This window comes from Spodoptera frugiperda, chromosome 12, assembly GCF_023101765.2.
Source record: "Spodoptera frugiperda isolate SF20-4 chromosome 12, AGI-APGP_CSIRO_Sfru_2.0, whole genome shotgun sequence".
NCBI classification, from domain to species: Eukaryota; Metazoa; Arthropoda; class Insecta; order Lepidoptera; family Noctuidae; genus Spodoptera; species Spodoptera frugiperda.
This window is the reverse complement of record NC_064223.1, coordinates 3,718,576-3,741,724: the sequence shown is the minus strand read 5'-3', so window position 1 is coordinate 3,741,724 and position 23,149 is coordinate 3,718,576. Positions and strand designations below refer to the sequence as shown.

At 37.7% G+C, this 23,149-nt stretch overlaps 1 protein-coding gene across 8 annotated transcripts in view; it reads right to left on the bottom strand.

Annotated features, from left to right (window-relative positions):
- LOC118262864 (PDZ domain-containing protein 8) overlaps window positions 1-23,149 on the bottom strand; it is a 47,560-nt gene that overhangs the window by 13,435 nt on the left and 10,976 nt on the right. For all 8 annotated transcript variants that reach the window (XR_007705770.1, XR_004782546.2, XM_035574499.2 and 5 more), the window contains exons 2-9: window positions 19,781-19,952; window positions 11,957-12,139; window positions 5,722-5,914; window positions 4,520-4,730; window positions 3,727-3,892; window positions 2,599-2,799; window positions 2,107-2,310; window positions 1,330-1,961 (exon numbers count right to left, since the gene is read on the bottom strand). Coding sequence is in view for 6 of the 8 variants with exons in the window: in XM_035574499.2 (XP_035430392.1) it covers window positions 1,330-1,961; window positions 2,107-2,310; window positions 2,599-2,799; window positions 3,727-3,892; window positions 4,520-4,730; window positions 5,722-5,914; window positions 11,957-12,139; window positions 19,781-19,933 (1,943 nt within the window). In the remaining 2 variants the exon portion in view is untranslated. The remainder of the gene's footprint in view (window positions 1-1,329; window positions 1,962-2,106; window positions 2,311-2,598; window positions 2,800-3,726; window positions 3,893-4,519; window positions 4,731-5,721; window positions 5,915-11,956; window positions 12,140-19,780; window positions 19,953-23,149) is intronic.

The following is a 23,149-nucleotide window of genomic DNA, read 5'->3' as shown; positions in this document are numbered from 1 at the left end:
TTCTCCTCTGATAACCTCACCCCCATGACGAAAAACAACGCAAGCATTGTTTCATGTAGGTTGTCTATGAGGCCGAGTTCCTCTGGTCGAGACGACCCATTCATGTCGAAGCATGGCTTAACATACCTAACTGAAGTAACAAACTAGACTGCTTTTCAGACTCCTTATAGAATTGACACAGTATATTTTCTAATTCTACACAGTATAATTTCCACCCAACCTGGGTTTGCCCACTGGCAGTATTCCAACATTGCAAGTATTACCTAGAATTTGTCAGAAGCCCAATTAATGCGCATTAGTAAATAATTCTCACAGATGAGCTAATCTTTGTAGCACTTCTAAGAATTGTTAAAAGTATTGTCATTGCTATATCGAGGTTTGGGGTGTTAGGACAGTGATGTCCGGAGCTGCGGACTGTCAGCGGATTACCGGAGCAACGGCTCGAAAAGCAGGAGTAAGAACGGGGTGATTTTTAGTGAGTAAGAGTCTGACTCTCCCTCTCGCCTCACGTAAGGCGGGAGAAGTCATTAGAAGATTTCCACCCCTTCAAAAAAACCACAGTATTGTCAATGGTCTCTTCATATTTGTAGGTATAGTAATTGCGCAACGGGATAATATGGCTATTTTATCCAACAATTATTGAGTGTTTCAAAATGTCTTACGTGACGACGGATATTTATTTTTGTATGAAATATGTATCTAGATACATAGCAGTCTGTGATGCATTTCTTTGTGAGTTTATATTATCTTACCTGCCTGCCTTACCACCAGTTACTATGTGACTTAAGATTTACGATGTAGGTATAGAATCAAACCTCTAGCCTACTTTTTTAATGTGAATATTGTTTTTTTAGCAACAGGTTCACCTTTAATGTATTGCATGGATCGAGGAGGCGATCGTTATTTTATGGTAGGTATCTTAGGAAAATTTAATTATTATAGAATAGGAAATATAGGAAAACAATGCTTACTTGTGATTTATGTGGAAGACATGCAAGAAAAGGTTGGTTATTATTGTAGGATTAAAAATAGCTTCTAAATGTTGCGCATGTTTGCGCAATATTAGGAAACATGCGCAACACATTACATTAAATGCGATTGAACTTTTGCGCATCAACCAAATGGCGCAATTTAATTCATATTTGGAAAAACTTATATTTATTATTTACTTAGAGGAAAAATTGTAGGTGCCACACATTTCAGAGTTTATCTAGCAGAAGGACATGCGCAAACACATACAATAGTGTGTCACACAAACATCAATGATTAGTTAATTTATTATTAGATTTAAACCCTCAATGCCATCTAGTGTCACAAATCAAACCTTACCTGAACTTTATATCGACATCTGGCGGCAAAAACTGGTACCTCTTCATATGGTGGGGAACGGTGGAGTCTTGGCACTCAGCCAGTAGAGCTGTGAGCGGTATATTCAAGTATCCTAGTAAAATCTCCTCTTTCTCCCCAGCCACAGTCGCCCAAACATTGATGTTCAAATATTTATGATTTTCGTTCAATTTGAATTCTGTTTCTTCGTCAAAAGGTATTATTGGTTTCAAAGGAGTATTTTTAGTCCAAAACATTTGGCATATCTCAACATGTTCGCATTGTCGAGGGCCTCCGACTTCGAACATTTGTTCTTCTTCCTCATTCGTTTCCTTCTCTGGTATCCTGCATTCTGAGGAGTCTGTTCTGATGATGGGTATGTCTGGGTGTTTCACTGTCTTGTTGATGACGTTGGCTTGTCTTAGAGGGGTACTTGCCCCTGAAGCTGGTGGAGTACTACCAGCTGAGCTGTCGGAAGACTTATTTTCTACGGAGCAGCGTCGCTTCCGAAGGCCGAAATTAGCCGAAGGCTGTTCGGATGACTTCGGTTGGCGTGTGCTTTCAGTTTTAGGTTTGGCTTGTGCATCAGTCTCGTTTTGTGGTTCTACTGTTTTTGCTGGGCTGGATTCCGGTTCCTAGGGATAGAGAAAAGTTGAAACACAGCAAAAAATAGTTTTAATATTTTACAGGTACTCTGATATAGCTTCAGCAGTTAAAAGCTTAAGGCAAGGCACAATGCCTAAATGGAATATTGCTTATTGTCTTTATTTTACCACCAACCTGTAAATTACTCTTAGAAGCTGCAGCCCTCATGCCTTGCAGCCTGACTCCCTCCATGACCTCCGACACCCTTCTGAATGAGAAGTTGGGCTTGATTCGCTTCGGTTCGCTCGCCTCGTCGCGCCGCACTCCCGCGCCGTTACCGCCGCGTTTCACTCGCACTGTTACCGCTCGCCGTTCTACTAGACGGAGGAGTTTGCCCACCTGGAGTAGAAAGAGAGGAATTGTGCTGTTAATTGAGACTCTCTGTGATCTAAATTGTGTTTTAGGACAAAGCTAAATATGTGTTAGCTAAATAGGTACGTTTTATCTTAATGTGTAGGTTTGGAAAGAAATGAATGACAATGAGTACGTTTGGATGATTCTTAAAATTAACTTAGGAAATACCGCCTTCATTAAGATTTTTAGGTAACAGATATTTGGAATTCACAATTTCTTTAATTTGTGAGGCCATAAATAAATAAATATAAAACATTACTCTGTTAGACTCACCTGAGCCACATTATTAACAGGCTTATTATCGATAGCTAGTACGACGTCATCACGACGTAAATCAGCGCGGTAAGCAGGCGACATTGGCACCACGGTGTCTACCAACACGGCGCCCACACCCTGGCAACACACGAGTCCCAGCGGGCCCGCTACGGCTGGCAACACCACGTCTAGGACTAGGACGCCGCGACGAAGTGATACCTGGGTGATAACAAAGTATTTGGGTAATATTGAAATAATGAAAAATAGGTGTAACGTGTATATAAGTAGTGTATCGGGTGCAACCAAAAATAGCGAAATAGGTCTAGTTTTCGAATTTTAGCAAGGTTAACGAACAGCAATTGATTTTAATATATTTGAATAAGTAATTTTATTATTTAAGAAAACATTTACACCTATATTGAAATATTTATTTACACCTAGAACTTATCTGATGATAAGAAATAACAATTACCTTATCAAATGATAAGATTAAGAAAAGGATAATCTTGTTAATCCAGGAATCAGACGCCTTGCTCGGCAGTCGCAGTTGTAAGTTGCGACTACCGAGCAAGGCAGTCAGTATACGAAAAATATTTAGCATTCCGAATACGTAGAATAGACAAAAAGTACTTAACATTCTGAATAAGTAATGAGGTTGAAATAAATGAGTTTTGTTTGAAATTGCCTAGTTTCCTGCAAAGTTCTTTGTTTAAGTATCTTTCCGTGTTAGATAAGTATGGATAGTACTACCTATAAATAATATTAACATAGGAATTTATTTGTTGGCCTGCGAATTTACGGGCGATGATTTTTCGCCGTTTAGCAGTTTAACGTCCAAATACTGAAACGCAACTCACTTTTAAGTTGTACTGAAATATCGTATTATCTCTGTCTTTTATAAAGAACGTGTAGTAACACAACTATTTCTGAGAACGTCTTAAAATGTCGCAGTCTTTGAAGATGTAGGTAGGCATGTGTAATTCATCTGCTTTTGCTAGTCCCAATTTCTACAATCATTTGTGTGCAATGTACGACAAGGTGTCTTTGAGGATCATAAGAAAGTTTAAAGAATTTTGTGCTTCGTAACGAGAATCAGAAAAATATTCTAATGCCTATAAGAAAATCTTCGTAGAAATAGAAACTCACCCATCCATGAGAATCGACAGCTAGGGCTGCGCGCACAGTAGCGGGTCCACCAGACCACTGCAACCTGGTGACTTCCATCAGTCGCACCGTTAACCGACCATGTGGACACGGGCCCTCGTCTCCTTCCGTACTGCCAGGGTCTGACTTCGGGAAGAACGGTTTGTACCTGAAAAATGGAATACGTAGATAGATTAAAGAAATTATTATTCAGGAGGCGTCATCCTACATTTTCTTTATGGGGCCAATAAGCAAGGATCTCCTGAAGGTAAACGATCCGCAATTCTATCGTTTCTTTCGTAGAATCTCACTTTCAGAATTACATATTTGTAATGGAATAAGGTTGCAAAACTATTCAAGTACATTTGTTTGTCTGTCTGTACATACACTCTACCATGTAATAGAGGGTGACACATTTCATGCCTAGTTTGTTCTAAACTTTTTTTGTCCCTAACCTTGTTGTGTACTTGTGTCTTGGGGCTAACTTTGCTTCGCCTCTAATCTTTAATGTGACGTAAACTAACTCTTTTACTACAAGTCCCTTTTTTACAGCTCATAAAGTTCTAGCTCAAGTGAAAAATTAAATAAGTGCTCTGAAGCTCAACTTTTGTGAACCGTTACGTCTACATAGGTATTGCCTTATATGTGGTTTCGTATCTAAACAAAGATTACTTGGATGTGGTTTCCTTATAAAATAATTGAGGAAAAAATGTACTCATTATTTATTTGACTTGTATAATTAAAGCCCGTACAAAGGTTCGGGTATTTCATCAAAGTAAAGAAACGTTACACTTACCGTATTTTATAATTGGGCAACGTATGCCTCTGTGCTACCGCTCGTCTTATGTGCGCAGCGACTAATGAAGCCAGTCTAGGCTTGATCTGTCTGCCCTGAAACCTGCCTCGCACTCGGAGCTCAAGTTTCGGTGGTGACTCGAAGGCTATAGCCCAATGAGTGTATGGATTGCGACGGAACATCACTCTTACGTTGCCGCTTATGCTTTCCACTGAAAATAGAATTTAATGGATTCGTGAATTTATTTGACTATGTTTTCTTCACAGCATTTGAGTACTATGACACGAATGCCTAACATAGATGGTTATGTCATGTTAATATTTTCGTTTAAGTTTGATGTGTATGTGAACTTGTTTGTTTGTAAATGTACCTACGACACAGGAGAGAACCATAGTATGGGGGGACGTTAAAAAAAAACTCAATACAAAACTGGGTAATATATTCAATATTTGTATATAATATTTATAGAACTGACTGTATTCGTAAGAAGACTCCTGGTTTAAAATTATTGGTGAAGTTGCCAGTAGAAGAAAGGTAAAAACATAACCCTTCCTTGGCAGTCGGGTAAAAAGAAAGCGCAGTCTCCTACATCAGAGTTTAAACATGAAAATAAGTAAAAGGGTCTTTCATGAGGTAAAATGTGAAAGAAAGGACCTTTTCAAGTTAACCAAGTCATATAATACGGAGTTATGCGTTCAAAACTTTATAAGTCGGTTCAAAGTTCATACTGAGATAAAGTTCTCTTTGGATCTGTCGTCGGTGATTTATTCGCTTGAACTAAAGTATGTTTCAAATACTACTTACTGGGAATCGAGTTTATCAAAAATTTTTGGGGTATTATGTTTATCTTTGGATTCAGGATAGAAGGTTATTAATAAAACGATTTGTGTCCAGAAAACAGACGTTTGTTATATATACCTAAATCACCCACATATATACAGATAGAGTGCCTTTAATGTTTCAGGGTTTTTATACCTACACATATTTTTTTGTGGCACACGCGGTAAACGAGCAATCATATCACCTGATGGTAAGCAATCGCCGCTTTGATTTGAAACTCCAGAAGCGTTAGAAGTGCGTTGCCTTTTGGGGGTTAGGAATTTTAATAATAAGAATCTACATTGATAATGTTTATGTAAAACATCAGACGGAGCATTTTAGTCATTTATAGATATGTGACTTGTTCCTTCACCAAAACTTACCAGTAATAGATATGTTTGCGATTTTCCCAAGTAACATGACGGCATCGACATCGATTCTGAAGTTGCCATCATACGCCAGGTCGAACTTCAGGTCCAAAGCCCTCAGCCGTGCCCCATCCTCCTCTAATTCACCAGACTGAAGCCTCAGGTTCGTGATGCTGGGGAACTCTGTGCCCACTTCTAGGGAGCGAAGCTGTGGATAAGAATAAATGATTATTAGATTATAGTTGTTGTTTAGCATAATTTTTTCATAGTTCACCAATGTTTTTGTCCAGGGGCCTTAGTCTGCTATTACTATTGTGTCACAATGGTCTATGTAGGTTGTATATGTATATGTCCGTCCCTCTGGCACTGCTCAGTGATCGACCATTCTGACACAATTGTAATAGCAGACTAAGGCCCCAGATTCCTTTTGTTAAGGCATAAGGTCGTTGAGTGACTAGAAAAAATGATTTAACTTACTGCCGATTTCAATATCCGACCTCAATCCAAAATCTTAATTAAGATCGATTTTACGACATAGTTCTATGTCCAAAATGAAGATTGATCCAAAGATAAGATCAGTAATTGAAATTATAGAATTAATAATAATTCAAGTAGTCTCTTATATCTACTAAGAGACTTAAGTTAAATAAGTTAATTCTGTTAATACTTATTTCAATTATTTGTTTCGCTTATTATACGAGGCTGGTACATTGCCGTGTATGTACGTAGGAGTATCTATGTATGTATAATACGTATATATTTTGCAAAACATGTTTATTGTATATGACGTAAATTTCGTAACATTACGTGTACTGAACATGTAGCCCTCGAGCGCAAACCCTTATTTTAAAGGAAAATACACAGAGAACATTATGTTACTATGTATATTTACATTGTATTAGAAATTTTCTCAAAATAAAAGTTTTAACATCAGTAGCTTTAATATTTTTCGCCGAAGATAAGTTAAAGATAGCCTCGTCGTTTGAGTCGTCGCATTCGATAAGCATTCGATCAATTGTTGGATTCGATTCTCGTGTCGTGCAAAGTATTTGTTCGGTTTTTCGACAAATTCTTAGTAGTAGCACGGTGTTTCGAATTGTAAACGTCCCGTATATGGTAACAGGCCAATCATCTAATACATGGGACTTATAATATAACATAAATGATAACGATTAAAACTATTAAGTGCTGTGGATCTCTTATCTATATTTTTCCAGCCAGAAAACCCCGTAAACCGTGCTCAGCATTTCCACTTGTGGCTTTTCGAACGAAAGGCCGTCAAATAAAACTTTTGACTTTTGGGTCACGAAAATCACTAGCGAGAGTCGTTACGGAAGAAAGTTTTTTTAGAGGCAAATAACTTCACAACCTCCGGCTATAGAGCCCAGACTTCTTGTAAAGATTTAAACAAACTAATTAATTTACGGAGAAAAACCTTCTTAGAAACGACTATTATTCTTTTAGAGTTCTGCTGTCCGGAGTTGCGGACTACCTGGCGGGTTACCGGGGCTCTGGCTCGAAGAGCAGGAGTAGAAACGGGGTGGATTTTTGTCAGTAAAATTCTAACACTGCCTATCGCCTCGCCTAAGGTGGAAGAAGTCATTGGATGATGTTCCCCTTAAAAAAAAACGGTTCTGCTGTAACTTAAGTAACTAGTGCCTTGAGTGTCTATGTATTATTATAAAGCACTGATAAAATTGCTAGCGAATATTGCGAGTCATATTACTTCTGTCTAGCGTATTGAAAAAAGGGTTTATTGGAGCGCAAACAATAAAATTAATATTAAGTAACGTATAATATTACGTACTAATATGTAACTTAAAAAACGGACAATTGGGACAAATATTATTATAAACATTTTTGCTGACCAAAGGTCTCTTTTTCAAAGTTACCGTATTGTATTTCTACAGGACCCTCGCAGCGAATCTGTTCCGTACACATAGTCGGTTTATTACACAAACTTTACGAGTTCCCTAGTGAAAAATCTTTCTTATAAAAGGTTCTGGGCTGTGCCCCTTAGCAACAAGTAGGTTATCATAACTTCAAATGGTGTATTCTGTGAAAAATTACAAAGCGTTTGTAATAGAGGTCCGTTTCCAACGGATTTCAAGTTGGGTAACCTTTGGAAGAATTTTGTATAACCGATAGTGAGTTTTTGATTAGAGGCTAGTACATTTTTTATAGGTAGGTAGGTTAACTGTATAATATCTAGCAAGCCTTACCTACGCTTTAAAAAAATATTTTCATTTTAACTAGGTACTTAATTTCTTCGGATGGTTGCTTATTAAGTTATAGTAGGTACTTACTTAGTAGGTAGGCCTCTAAAAGGTAAATGAAAATATATGTATATGTTTGTTTCTTATATATTATGTATATCTGATAATATCCAACTTTTCCTACTTTAGTTACGATGTATGAAAGAGAATCACCAAAGTACAAAAAATATCATTTTCTTATTCTTGGTGGTTTCCATAGCGACAGCTAAAATGATGTTATTCAATAAGTGGCTACGTCTAGCCCACTCAGGGCATTCAACCTTTTTTTTTTTTTTTTTTTTTTTAGGGTGGAAAATCATCCAATGACTTCTCCCGCCTTGGGCGAGGCGAGAGGGAGTGTCAGACTCTTACTGACTAAAAACCACCCCGTTCCTACTCCTGCCCGTCGAGCCGGAGCCCCGGTAAACCCGCTAGGTTGTCCGCAGCTCGGGGGCATTCAACCTTGCTATTATTATCAGTGTTGAATGGTCAATTTACCTACTCTGCCACTAGAAAATTACCATTTCGCCTGAATTTGGAATTTATGGTGGCAGATAGAGGTCAACTTATCTGGTCCTATGATTAGTATAGTTGGATTGTAGCAACTAGTTTGGTTCTCTTATTGTTTCGCCTAGTCTGTATAAATAGGTGAAATAATGGGACTAAGTGTTATAAGAGAGAAGTGTCCTCTGTAACAACACTTTACTTCACCAAGTTTACTTATTTTTTAAGGACTCTAGTAGGCTACGCGACATCGCCACGTCTGCGCACGCTGCTCATGATGAAGAGTGTCTCTGTGACTCGAAACTAGTAGAGCTTTTCTCCATAAATTTACGTAAGTTTACTTTGTATAATTATAGTGGACAGAGAACAATAATCACAAGATAATAACTAGTAGTCTGCCATAGAACAGTATCTAGACTAGAAGGACATCTTAAGTAATGTTAATATTTCCCTAAGGCTTAGGGAAAAACGTCAGTACCACATTCAAAATTCCACTAAAACTTTAAATAGCAATTGAAGTGTCAAAACTTACTTCCACATGAGTTTGTAGACGCTCGAACAAAATGCGACGCGCTAAAACGCTTCAGAGCGCCAATATCGGTATCCTACTTAGAAATTCAATACTCCCACTTATGGCTGCATAATAACAACGTGTTGACGGTACTATCAGCATATTATTAGCGGTTTTAATAAGCGGTCGGAGTTAAGGCGGGGTGTTTTCACATCAGCGGTCACGAATCGTTGGCGCCGATTGAACCGCAAATCTGCGACCATTGGAGCGAATAGTTCGCTTGTAAACCGCATTTATAGATGAACTAGGTTCTAACAGCGGTTTCGCCCGTGTTCCCGTGGAATAAAAAGCCTATAGGTTATATCCAGACTATAATCTAACCTTGTTCTAAACTATATCTCGATTCCTTCAGTCCTTTTGACGTGATTGAGTAACAAACATACACATAAACTCTCTAAGAAAGATTGGCATTTGTATATTTATTCGTAAATCAAGATGTTCATTATTGTATAGTAAATGCCAAAAAGCCTTTAATTAATATTGTAATTTAATATGGTACAGCTCTAGGCTCGATCTTCTTAGAAGTGATTAGCGATTGTTTACAAAAGTTTAGTAATACGAGAAGTAGTCAGTAACAATAGGTAAGCTTATCCGATAAACTGAAACGTCTGTTAAGAATCTTCACGAAATTCGTTGAATTGTCTCAATATTTTTCTTATAATTATTCTGTTATCTGTTCTGAGAAAAGTCAATATCTCTGGATTCAACATCTCGAGTAATAGACTAAACTGACTAAATACTTAATAGCTGCCATACTCAGATCCAAATACCTACAGTCAAAGTTGGAGACGCTGCGTGAATGGCAAAATTAATTTCTGGAAGTTCGAGTTGGGAGTCAAATGACAAAGCGTCCTTCGGGTGACTAGCTATGAGTAAGTGAGGTATAATGGGCTACAAGTTATAGAGCGCCCGGAATAGTTGACCGCGGGCGTTAAACTTCTAAAAGTGTATTTGTCTTTTGTTCCAATAATTGAATAATTACATATTATTTACATTATCTCGATATTTCTATTAAGGGGGCAAATCATTCAATGACTTCTGTCGCCTTGAGCGAGGCGAGAGGGAGTGTTCTGACACTCACTCTCGCCTCTTACTGACTAAAAACTACCCCATTCCTACTCCTGTTTTTCGAGCTGGAGCCCCAATGAACCCGCTTCGGATCAGGCATCAGTCCTACCGGGTACCATCAGCCCATCTATGGTGGTCTGATGACTCTTTGAGGCGCGCGCGGTACGCGACGTACCGCACGATATCTCGATATTGGTCAACACGTATTATTGTCTAATCTCATACCTATGCGTAGCAAGCAGTAAGCAAACCGCCCCCTCACGCCCCCTCACACCCCTGTTCGCCACCTTAGAGCTGCCAACTAGTTCCACGCGCACTATACAATAAGATTGGGAAGAATTCGAGAACGTTACTTTTTACTTAGTCCTCATAGTCCCGTGCTATAAGTACTATCAAGCCTCTTAGTGATAAATGCTGGGATAGATCCAGGCATGTTTTTACAGCAAATTACCAAATTAAAAGATTCACCAGCTAATTGAAGCACGGAAATGATTCAATCAAAGTATGAATAGAATATATGAAGCCATCTACAAATAATTTGTGCAATTTGCGATCGTTACGCCACATGCATAATACATTGACCGCCGATTACGTGGCCTATATTTACTCGGTAATAGACATGGCGCAATGTAATTTTCTCTGACAAGATTATTGCTGGTTTGAACGCAATGATGTGATTTAAAAGGAAATGATTGACTTGTGAATGGATGGCAGTTGATTTATATTTTAATTTGGTCAATTATTTGGTAAGAAGGTACCTAAAGATATAAATTTTTTGAAATCTTCTATACTTATAATAAATCTGTAGAGAGGTCAATTCTGTACATGAAACATATTTCCAAAATAACTATCAGCGGGTGATTAGTGATCGATACTGACGCCAAAAATGCAATCAGAAATTTTTTTGTCTGTCTGTCTGTCTGTCTGTCTGTCTGTCTGTCTGTCTGTCTGTCTGTATGTTCTTTATAGAAACAAAAACCACTCGACAGATTTCAACGAAACTTGGTACAATTGTTCTTCATACTCCTGGGCAGGTTATAGTATACTTTTCATCACGCTACGATCAATAGGAGCAAAGCAGTGAAGGGAAATGTTGGGAAAACAGGAGAACTTACTCCGTTTTTCAAGCTTCCGTCGCGTGTGCAGCCTTTTAAAGCTACACAGAAATCATATATGACGGAAATGTTCTCCTTAAAATTGTTTAAAAAATATTCCACGACAACAAATGTCTATCTCTTATGGTTGACTCACAATAACACGTATAACTCCCGATAGCTTAGCAGTTTGGAACTTTCTGATTATATTTGTCTACTCTTACATTTATAACACTCTCATTCATTCATTCATTCATATTATAATAAATCTGTAGAAGGGTCAATTCTGTACATTGAAAATATTGAAAGAATAAATAGCAGGGAGTGTTACTGGATCGATACCAAACCCAAATATGTGATTAAAAATGTTTTTCTCTGTCTGTATGTTCATGCATCACGTGAAAACTAACGGTTCGATATCGATGAAACTTGGTATAATTATAACCTTATTACCCTGGGCATAAAATAGGATACTTTTTATCCTGGAAATATAAGATGTAATTGTCAGAGTTACTCAAAATGGAGAAATAAAACTTCCACGCGAAGACCGACATCCACGCGGACGGAGTCGCGGGCGGAAGCTAGTAGTTAATAAAAATGCGTTTTCGTGGACTGATGACATCTGTAAAGTAAACGACTGTGACTGGATTATGCTATTAGATGATAATGCCTATATCCAGTAGTAGATGGAACTAAGCGGTGATGGTATAGTTACTTAGTTACACATAGGTATATTTAGTACGTAATCTCTTTCTTACCGTCAAAGACTCAAAGATCTTTCCAGAAGATGTTTTGGCCAGCAGCTCTGCGAGTTCAGTGGCCATGCGCCTGCGCAACCAACGCGTGTCAGCCGTGCTTTGTTGAAAGATGAACTGCAGCATCGTGTTCAGAGCACCTTCTGGAGAACTTCCCAACCCCCTCGTGAGTTCGTTCAGGACGTCCTGTTGACAATATAATGTAACATTTAACATTGTATTTTCAAAAATCTTCCGTGACGTAGGTCAAAGAACGAGCGAGCTTCAGAGAACTCCCACTCTAGCTTGCTGCCTCGTCGGTGAACCAATGACCATTTACGTACGAATATTTTGGAATGAAACATAATGTAGAGCGCTTATACGCTAGGTTATGCTGTACGCTAAGGGCTGAAGATCGAGGTCAGTAGCGTGCTATTGAAGGATATATCCAGCATTACAGCAGCAGGCAACAAGACGGTAACGATAATGATGAAGAAGCAGAAACATTTGAATTTTAATTCAGATAATTTCATCACATCAAATACATCAACAACGCATAAATCCTTAGCAAAGCAAATAGGTCAGAGCACCAATTCGCGATGTATTGTACACACACATACATACATAGTACATACATACACATATGTTAGTACGGACGCAGCAATTACGTATGCAGGTGTGTCGAATATTGGTGTGATCAATCAATTAGAGGTACCGTTAAACGCCCCGATGATGATGAGCTAGTGTGCCATTTACACGTCATAGCCCCAATATTGATTCGCAATTAGTTTCGGACATGGTTTATGTGTGTTTACAGTACATATTTGAGTTCCTGTTTTAAAAAAATGTACCTACTGTAGAAACGTTTCGAACGTTCGTTTTTAACGAAAAAAATGTACGATAGCTTTTTTCTTCTTTTCTCATCCTTCAATGACTTCTCCCGCCTTCAGCGATGCTAGAGGGAATGTTGGACTCTTATCCTAATGCTACTTTTCGAGTCGAAGCCCCGATTACCCGTTAGGCGGTACGCAGCACTGGTAGTGTGACAGTTTAGTGGTTGTATGTGCTGTGCTGTGTTTCTCTTGATTCTCTTTTGGAATAACATACTTGAATGATCAGATCAGAGTCATACTGTGATGTATAAAATAAATATGACAAAACAGAGAATACAAATCACGAAAAACAATCTTAAAGTGTCACAGATGTACTGACATATCACGTTCTATGTAACATAGGGCAAAACAAACTTTGTAAAGAAGAAAATGTTGTTGGTCATTTGGGAAATAAGTTAACGCTAACAATATCACAACCATGAGATTATTTGAGTAACAAACAGGATTTATTCTTAGATCTTTAGCAGGATACGCATTATTTACACTTCGATGTATTAGTCTCTATTTCTTTAGCGTTAGGACCTAATTATAGCTCCTGATTAACCCGTCTATCAGTCTGTAAACTAAATCAATCACAAGTGTTCAATTCGATCAATCGTTGCCACAATACCATTCGTAGTTGAACTACCTTAGACAATACTTTTACGCGTAGTATTCAACGTTTTATAATGTATAAAAAACACATAATACCTGTCTACCATAGTATATAAACAAGTAGTTACTTGCTTCCTTAATTCCCCACGGCCCTTAAAAAGGCAAGCTTGAGACTGTAGGCAAAGTAGATCTTAATATTCATGTAAAGAGGAGTATTTTCTAAACCTCCCTTTGAGTTTATTTTGGTACCTAGATACTTATCTCATTGGGTCTTAACACCCACATCCCTTTTATTCCCTAGAGGTATCAATGTTAGACGTAAAGTGGGTAATATGTCGTATGTACGGTACGTCATTTCATAGAACTACAAGATGTATTGCTACACATATTTCTGAGTTGCGGACTACCTAGCGGGTTACCGGGGCTCCAGCTCGTAAAGTGACTAAAAACGGTGTGGTTCTTAGTCAGTGACAGTCTGACACTACTTCTCGCCTCGCCAAAGGCGGGAGAAGTCATTGGATTATTTTTCCCCCTCAAAAAAATTAAGAAATCCCAATATTTTTTTAACGTCGAATTATTCCCTAGTTCCTTTATTCGGCAAGTCCCGTTGCGAAAACACAAATGAAGCAATCGTGCTAGGCATGGCAGAGAATATTAACTTTTTAAATATGATAATCATCCCAAACACAATGCCTTGTATAAGTAGATGTGACATAAGATGATGAACGATGCACTAAGGCGACTAAACAGAGCAACAAAGCGAGGTAAGTGAATGCTAATCTCCTATCATTAACATCTGCCACCTCATAATCCGCTTGATGAAGACAACTAAGAATATAGATGGGTTATGAAGATTTATACGGGAGGAATAAGTGTTTTTATATGCAAATACTACCTTATAGCCGAAACTTTGTATACAAAAAACTCATTTTCCTTGTTACTTCCAGAAAATCTTCTTTCTTAGTGAACTTCTTCATTCTTCAAGTAATTACTTGTGAAGAGTGAAGAAGGTTAGCATGTTTGCATGTCAAACTTTGAAGTATTTTCTGAAGGCTGTGCGTTGACTCCCAGTCAAAATATCACTCGGCCACAATCCGGAAGAGTCTTTTGAGCAAATAGTGATGATGTTATTACTATTGTTACCTACACAGTTTTGGTTGGTAGATCGTGATCAACCATGTTGGGTTTCGAACTCAGTATTAAGTACCTATTTGTACCCTCCCCGACTTTTGCGGGCCTCTTAAATTATTCAAGCCTTGATCAACTGTCCCTTGTTGCCCTCCCAAACGACGCCCTAAGGCGATTTTCATACCGCACTGGGGGATGCCCTGAGTTATTGTGTGATGTTGATTTCAAAGTATTCGGACGCTACGTTTCTACGTTTCTTTCACCTCTTTTAGAATGAAGTTATGATTATTAGTAACTAGCAACCCGCCCCAGCTTCGCATGGGTGCATTGGTGATATATATAAACCTTCCTCTTGAATCACGGCATCTGTTAAAAAAACGGCATCAAAATCTGTTTCGTAGTTTTAAAGATTTAGGCATGCAAAGGCACATAGGGACAGAGATTTTGTTATAAGCGACTTTGTTATAAACTATGTAATGAAGATTTACATGAAGCAATGGAACATCAAATATCAGGACCGGTGGGATGACGAGCCTATTTACAATTTCAACGAACTGAAGATCCAATTTCGAAATTATTTATTCAAATAAATCCAGCACGTTTTCGATTCGCTTAATCTGCAAATACAAACATACAAATACAAGTGATGACATCACGAACCTCATCAGACGCCATTTTATAGGCCTGGTTTTATTCATTATATTTCGTACTAAAATTGAGGGCGACAAGCTTAATTAAAGGGCTATATTTGGAATGGCGGTTAGTGCCGAATATTATTAATGTTTTAGGAGAAAATATTAAATGTCTAGTGTAGAAACGAAATGTAAATCACGTTCATTAAATGTTAAAGATTACGCACAATGTTTAAACTCAATATTATGCGCGGTTTGTTCACCACCAGGTGATCTGATTGTTCGTTTGCCGCCCTATCTCATAAAAAAGAACGTAGGATCCCGGTCAACTGTCCCTATAGTGAAATTTAAACTCCTAACGGAACTACAAAATTGTGGCTAGATCCCGCTAAAAATCTTTAATTGAATTGTGACTCGGGCGAGCCATGCTTCTGAATCATAACAAACATAACTCTCAATTCCTAAAAAGGTTGGCAACGCCCTTGTGACTTCTCTAGTATACGGGAAAACATGGGTAAAGCCGATTGCTTAACATCAAGATTGGACTGCGTGTTTGCCACCCTAACTCATAAAAATATATCCGGAGCTGCGGGCAACGTAACAGGTCATCCGTCACAAAGCAGGAAGAGGAACGGTGTGGTTTTTAGTCAGAGGAATTTGACACTCCCTCTTGCCTCACCTAAGGCGGGAGAAGTTATTGGATGATTTTCCGAAGTCAAAAAACATTTATAAAAATATGACACTCATTCGAACGTAAGCAAAGATAATACTAACACGCTTTATACTCAGTAAGAAAGTAAAAGACAATACAATTTACCAAAATAGCACCTTCACAACGGACACGTAATACATTAAGCCAAGTAAATACAATCTGTTTGTTTTACAAATGTGTTCACGTACACTACGCATTGTTACGAAACAATTGATTGGATATAGTCTTATTGTAGTAGCTATACATAGGTCGCTATATACCAACTAAAGTGTACGTTGTGCGAAGCGTTAACAAGTAATCAATATTGATAAACTGATCGACGGGCGGCACTTTAACAAATACCTTTGCTTAGAAGACGGAGAGCTTTATTGATTTCATTAATTAAAGATTAGCTTTCTTGTTGCTAAGGAGGTGGCAGATGAAAACTACTGTGACGTACTTTAATATTTCATGAGATGAAGCAATAATGAGGAGGTACTTAATAGTTGCAGGTCATAGCTGGTTAGGGAATAAATGTGATCTCTACGCTACGAAGATGTAATAGCTAAGCTGTGAAACGATGTGACCGTTTTCATTGATACTAAGCTATGCAGCTTTTCGAGGACGATGCGCAACTCGAGTATGCGATGTATCGATAGTAAGAAAGCCATCCATAACACGCATCTTTCCATATAAATAAACATAGCGTACCAATTAATATGATTTTTAGAGGGCAAATGCAACCCTTATTTGTTTACATCTTTTTCTAATTTATTTTTTAGAAGACTCATAAGTAAGTACTGATGTGCCGACAAATTTTAAGTGTGGGAGAGCCATGCTTCGGCACGAATGGGCCGGCTCGACCGGAGTGATACCACGGCCTCACAGAAAACCGACGTGAAACAACGCTTGCGTTGTGTTTCGTTGTGTGAGTGAGGTTACCGGAGGCCCAATTCCCCCTTCCCAATCTTCCCCATCCCCGATTCCCGAACATAAATTCCTAACTCCCAAAAAGCCGGCAACGCACTTGTAACGCCTTTGGTGTTTCAAGTGTCCATGGGCGGCGGCGATTGCTTACCATCAGGTAATACGTCTGCTCGATTGCCGGCTTGTTCCATAAAAAAAAAAAAAAAAAAAAAAAAAAAAAAAAAAAAAAAAACCCAAAATGTTCGTCTAACCGTATTTCCCAGCTTTAACTATGCTCAAAGTTCTAGCTTATAAAGGATGCAAGTTTCCAATCGATTCCTATGAGTATCCAGTAGATACACTCATGCGAAGCGATGGAGAATTTAATTATTTCCTGCTTCAAGTAATAAGTTATCCGGAGCCACTGCTGTACTACTTTCAATATGAGTACGAGTATTAGATAAGTCTTTTTTATTACTATTTTCGCCAGGAATGATTTTAATGCTAGTATTCAACCTATTAGGTCCTATCTGGAAGTTATTGAGGACGGCCTATGTTCAGCAGTGGACGTCTTGTATGATGGTGATGATGTTTAACCGATTTATCATTAATAAAAAATAGTGCAAGCTAATGGGCCACCTAATGATAAGTTCTTGATCACCCTAGCCAAAATACACGAATTTAGTCATTTCTAAATTAAATAAACCTTTGCACGACTGAATCTTGTTCAAGTATCGATACTTAGTCTCTATCTAGGGTCCTTGAATAAAAATATTAGTTGTTCCTATTTTCGTTAATTACGTATCACTTCTCGATTTCTCTCAAGATCAGCTCTCTTTCTTCATCGGATCGTGAATGGATTTACGGATGATTGCAATGACTAGGCACGTGCCGAGAGGGTCGAAACGGGGTTCTAACTTCTAGATGGCTATTCACGTGGGGAAAGAAAGAAATGTAAGACCTCCATACATACATATATACTCCATATGTATAGGATAGGTTTGCTTCAAGGGGAATAGTAATGATTGACTTTTTATGGCGGGTGAAACCAGTCGCAAGGATATCGAATATCTAAGAGTTCGGTAGGTATTTTTTTTTCTTTTTTGAAGTGACGAAGGTTGAGGAAAACAGTAACACGCACGTTTATTACTGAAATGAGGGTTGGGTGTTAGAGATGGAAGTAGGTAAACCCGCAATACAAGGAAATGTTCCTTCCATTTTTGTGGTCTCATTGTTTGATATTCACAGATATAATGAAAGTAAGCAACAAAATATAGTGTTGTAAAATAGGAGTGGGAGTCAATTGTCATTTATACGTATAAAATGTACCTAGAAGAGGCGTCACGCGATATTTCGAATGGATATATCTTCGAAAGTATTTGGTTCCGGATGTAAATGAAAAAATACGTGTCTAATATTTTAAAATTAAAATAATTTACAAGACGGACATTAAAATAAAAAATAGTCATCTGCCCTATTACTTACATTCCTATTAGGTACACTTACCTACACGTTCACATACCCAGCAAAGTCACGCCTAATGTCAAACATACGAGTACAAACCAAATACAATCGAACTATTTCTGACTCCTAACATTATTAATTAACACATATTACCAATAAAATTAATTAGAACACACATTTGTCGTAATGAAACACTACGGTATTGAGGAAGTGAAGCCAGGTCCGAATCCGACCTTGACGCACGATCAAGTCATGCGATATGGGAGCACTTTGTCATACTTGATTATGCTTTAAAAAGATTTTTAAAGGTCGCGCCCGTAATAGGATCTTTTTATAGGTAAACGTAAATAGCTTTCTTAATAATCCTGTAGAATGAAAGGCGGGTTTTAAGAAATAATGCCTCATTTTGAGCTCATCGTTCAATTTGTTTTCAGAAAAATCTTTTCTTCTACTCATTTATTTCCTCATTTTGTTCTCTTATTCATTTAATGAACTACGTAGGTTGTCTTAACAACTTTCTTTTGATTGTTACCATCCAAATATGAATTAATTTTTACTGTTTTTAGTAGGAAAATCTTTAGTATATTATATTATGTCTAACGCAAGTCTTTTGTTACGCTTCAATATTAACATTTAACATAAAATTCCTTGGAAAAACAACGCTTATTCAACATTAAATTCTAGTAAAAACAACTACGGTCTGATTATAAAGAAAAAGAGCCCATAATTTTCACGTCAACACGACTTGAACAGGCGGGTGCCAATCATAACAATTTCTGAATGTTGCCTAACCGTGGAACTGTCAGTTGTTTATTTTCCCGCCTAAATAACCGTGGCTGGCACTAAGTAAATTATCGCTGCTCCAAAACCATAGCCAAACTGTTTTTTTTTTACGCTACAAGCAGTCTCGTAATGCCAATATTTATCTAATAATGTTGTGTACAAAAATGGGCTTTATTTTAAGCTCCAATTTGTGTATTGTTTTCTTCAATCGCGTTGTATATTGTGTGTTTAACGCTTCGGAGGTTTTAGCCGTACGTCGGGAGAGATTGATGAGAAACGTAATTTACGAATATACAGCTGCGAAAGTAACATAACTTGCTCGTGTCTCACCCAGCGAATGTTAACTAAGATAAATATGCTTATGTCTGTTAGTGATGAGGTGGCAAGACTATGATTACTTCATAATGCCGTTTTGTAAGATTATAACTTTATCGGAGTAAAATTATTTATCTATGAAAGCTTATAAGTAGTAGGATGTAAGTACATACGATTTACTTTCGTCCAAGTTACGCAGTTGGTTAAAGATAGTGATAGATTTCATTTTCGATAACTTAGTTTTGGGTTCGCTATAAGTAATGTTGAACGATCTAATATATATCATCTACTTTTTGATGCAGATTTAGATTAGATTTCAACCATGATCGTCCCACTGCAGGGCAAAGACCTCTTTTCCTTTTTGCGGCCAATTCTCGATTTAATTTTAATGTAGACTGATTCAAAGCGTAATTTCAAAGGTAGAACAGAAATAAGTACTTACGGGTGGTAACGTGACAGGTAGACTATAATCTTCTGTAGCCTGTGTTTTCTTCTCAAAAGGGCGCACGAAGTAGATGAGGAGTACCAGAGGAACGGAGAGAGCAGAGACTGCTCCGAACACTGCAGCAAACACCAGCCACGTCCAGTCCGGCATTTTGATCTAGCGATAATTACTGTGGACAAGAAGAAAGAACATACCTTCAAATCAATAAGAAGATAAGAAGATTTTACTTTGGCGTGAGAAAATGAATGCTTTGTTTAAAACTCTCCCTTTTTTGTGTCACGGGCTTAACGTTACGGTAAATTGTAACGCTTGTCAAGTGATACCGAAATATTAATAAAAAATCGCTAACAAAAAGTACTTATCTCACCAATTCAACGTTAAAATCCCTTTCAAAGTTTTCTACCGATTCGACTTTGTCGTGTTCTACCTTATCTACCCTTGTTTAGGTACCGTAAAACGGTTCGGTGCCTAAACAAACAAACAAGTCTAAATCCGACTAAGCTTCAAGAATAACAAATAAGAGCACAGGAACATCGCGATACGGTTCGGAAGTATGAACAGAGATAAACTGTACTGCTTGCAGGTGTGAAGCTAAATATAGACCTGTTAGACGGTATCGTCGGTACTAAAGGCACCGTTCTGGCACATCTGTTCTGCTGGAAGCTTACAGCTGGAATATCAATATTGATGTGATTATCTTTGCTAAGATTAGGAAGATTTGGATGAGGAAACTGGGAGTTTATTTCTGTAATTGAGTATAGATTGATTGTCGTACCTTCTGATGGTTTAGTATGAGTTTGTTTTACGTTCGAAACGAGAACTCGTTTGGCACTCTGATTGGCTGGCGCGAATGAAGCAACCAATCAGAGCGCCGAATGCGCTCTCGTTTCGTTTTCGTTCTACGTAAAACAAACTCGTACTAAGGTTCGGTAACAGAGCTTAAAGTTAAGGATAGTAGTGAAACCACGTGTAAGAACTAGTACAGAGATAAATCTTCGAATTCGGCGAAAATACTATCAAATAATCCGCCTAAAATCCGTCCTTTTTTCGGGATCTTTTCCGTACTACACAAGATTTGAATAATTTATTTCTGAAAGAACCTTCCTTGCATTTGTACGCAAACCATATTCGCTTAGATGATTGGCTCGATGGTTCGATGGTATTACGGGTGGTACGCTGGCTTATCTTGTTTAGCTATAACACCTGACCTCCTTTGTATTTCGGAAGGCTGGTCACGACAATTTACGACTCAGGTATTGGCTAAACGGCCAGTATCCCGACCCTTGCTAAAATTTTCAATAGTTCTACTTGCAAACGTTCAAACTCCGAACAACGACTGTGTATTAAATATTTAGGGTCTATAAAGTTTTGCTGTGATGTGTGGTGGACGTGCGTTGTAATAAATGATGAAGGTTGAAAGTCAACAGTTTCGGGAATCGTGAGTTTTTGAAGCTTTGCCTACGTTATGATTTTCTTCTATGTCGTAGGCGTATTCAAACACTAATCTCGCTTCGTATAACAAATATTTGTTGTAGAATAGTCATTATGCGTTAGTACTTAGGTACCTTTATGTAAGTGAAATCTGTTGATCCTAAGTTGTGGGAGCGGACAAAATACTGATTAGACTCATTTTGATTTAAGTTAGTTAAGTATATAAGTTACTTTCTTGTTTTATGTCTGTTCTTGTTCATACAATCTTCGGGCATTTTGTGCGTAAGATAGAATTTTATTCTTCTTTCATGTCCCTAAACTATTTACTAGCCATTTCCCAATTTCTTTGGCGCCTAAAAGGAACATTATAAACCTTTTAGCGTTACCCTTTACGAAGCGATGATATTTCCCAGCACTGTAATTCACTTTATGTTTTACCCGCCCCTTTGTACAATAGGCGGCAAGGGCAACGATTTCTTGGTGTCTTCTGTTCCTTGTAGACGCTATACGCTCGATAGCACACAAAATATTTTTTTCCTTGTTAATATTGTAAACAAAATTGCGAAAGAAAATAGAAGGAATCCCAGATGAACGGTTCCATGACCGAGTCCACAACTCATTTTGTGACAGGTATCTTTAGTACGTGTTTGTTTTATGTTTAATTAAAGTAATCGAAACGAGAGCGCGTTCGGTGTTCTGATTGGTTGGTTTATTCGAGCCGGCCAATCATGGCGCCGAACGCGCTCTGGTTTCAAATATGTTAAACGTAAAGCAAACTCATACTAAGGGTATAGAATATAATTTTAAGGAATCAAACTAATATACTCTTATACTCTCTCAACTATTAATAAAGCAGTTCTTTCTACTTTAGGACTAAAGTAACACAGTAATTCTGCAAGAGGATTTCTTACCCTAATTACCATGTCCTAACAACATTTACGATGTTCAAAGTGAATCGTTTCACCGTTGACAACGAAATGGATGGACATGAATAAAAAATAACCCACAGCAGTAGGCACCGTATTGCCTCATTTATCATGATAATTCTAGTATAAGTAGTTTACTAGTAGGTATTGTTAGTCACAATATTTATTAGAGTTCAAATTTGTATGAATTTGTAGTTGTTCCTAAAATATGACTTCGTATTTGAGCAAAGTTGGTCTCAGTTTTTCACTACGTAAAAGATTTCGTGTCGTTTAATGTAAATTGTTTTTAACTGTTTGTGCCTAGACATGTTTACTTGCGTATTCTAGTAGAGCTTTTAATGTTAAACAAACATGAGGTATATTTACAAAATACCTATTATGAACTACTGAATTTTTTTAGTAAGACAACGGTCGTAATAAAAAAAATCAGTACGGATTTTTCAATGATCCTCTTAAATTTATTTGTGCATCTGGACCTTAACGAAAATTGAATTTAACATCTAGACTAATAAATTAAATAGCAGTGTCTGTTTGTAATAAAAAGCCGCTTTTTACTACGTGCATGTGAGTATACATACGATACATACACACATATACACGAAATCCCTTTTTTTTAATTCTTGTCTGTCTATCTGTTTGTTCCGGCTAATCTCTGAAATCGCTGGACCGATTCTGGCGAGACTTTTATTGGCATGTAGCTGATGTACTAAGGCTGCATAAACTATAAACTTAGACTATTTTTAGTTTAGTTTGTTCTGACAAACTAAACTAAAAATAGTCCGCAACTGCAAGTTGCAGGCAACAGCTAGTCATAAATAAACACACAGTTTGTCAGTCTATAAACATGACCAGCTGCACAAAATAGATGTAACCTTCTGCGAAAGCCGATTATGTTTTATCGTCAACTATAACTCTGTACTTGTCTCTATATTTGACGAATCAAAGGAAAATACTTTGAAAAGGAAATGCCTTTGATTGCGTCAGATCTTATATAAGCCTGATCCACGTC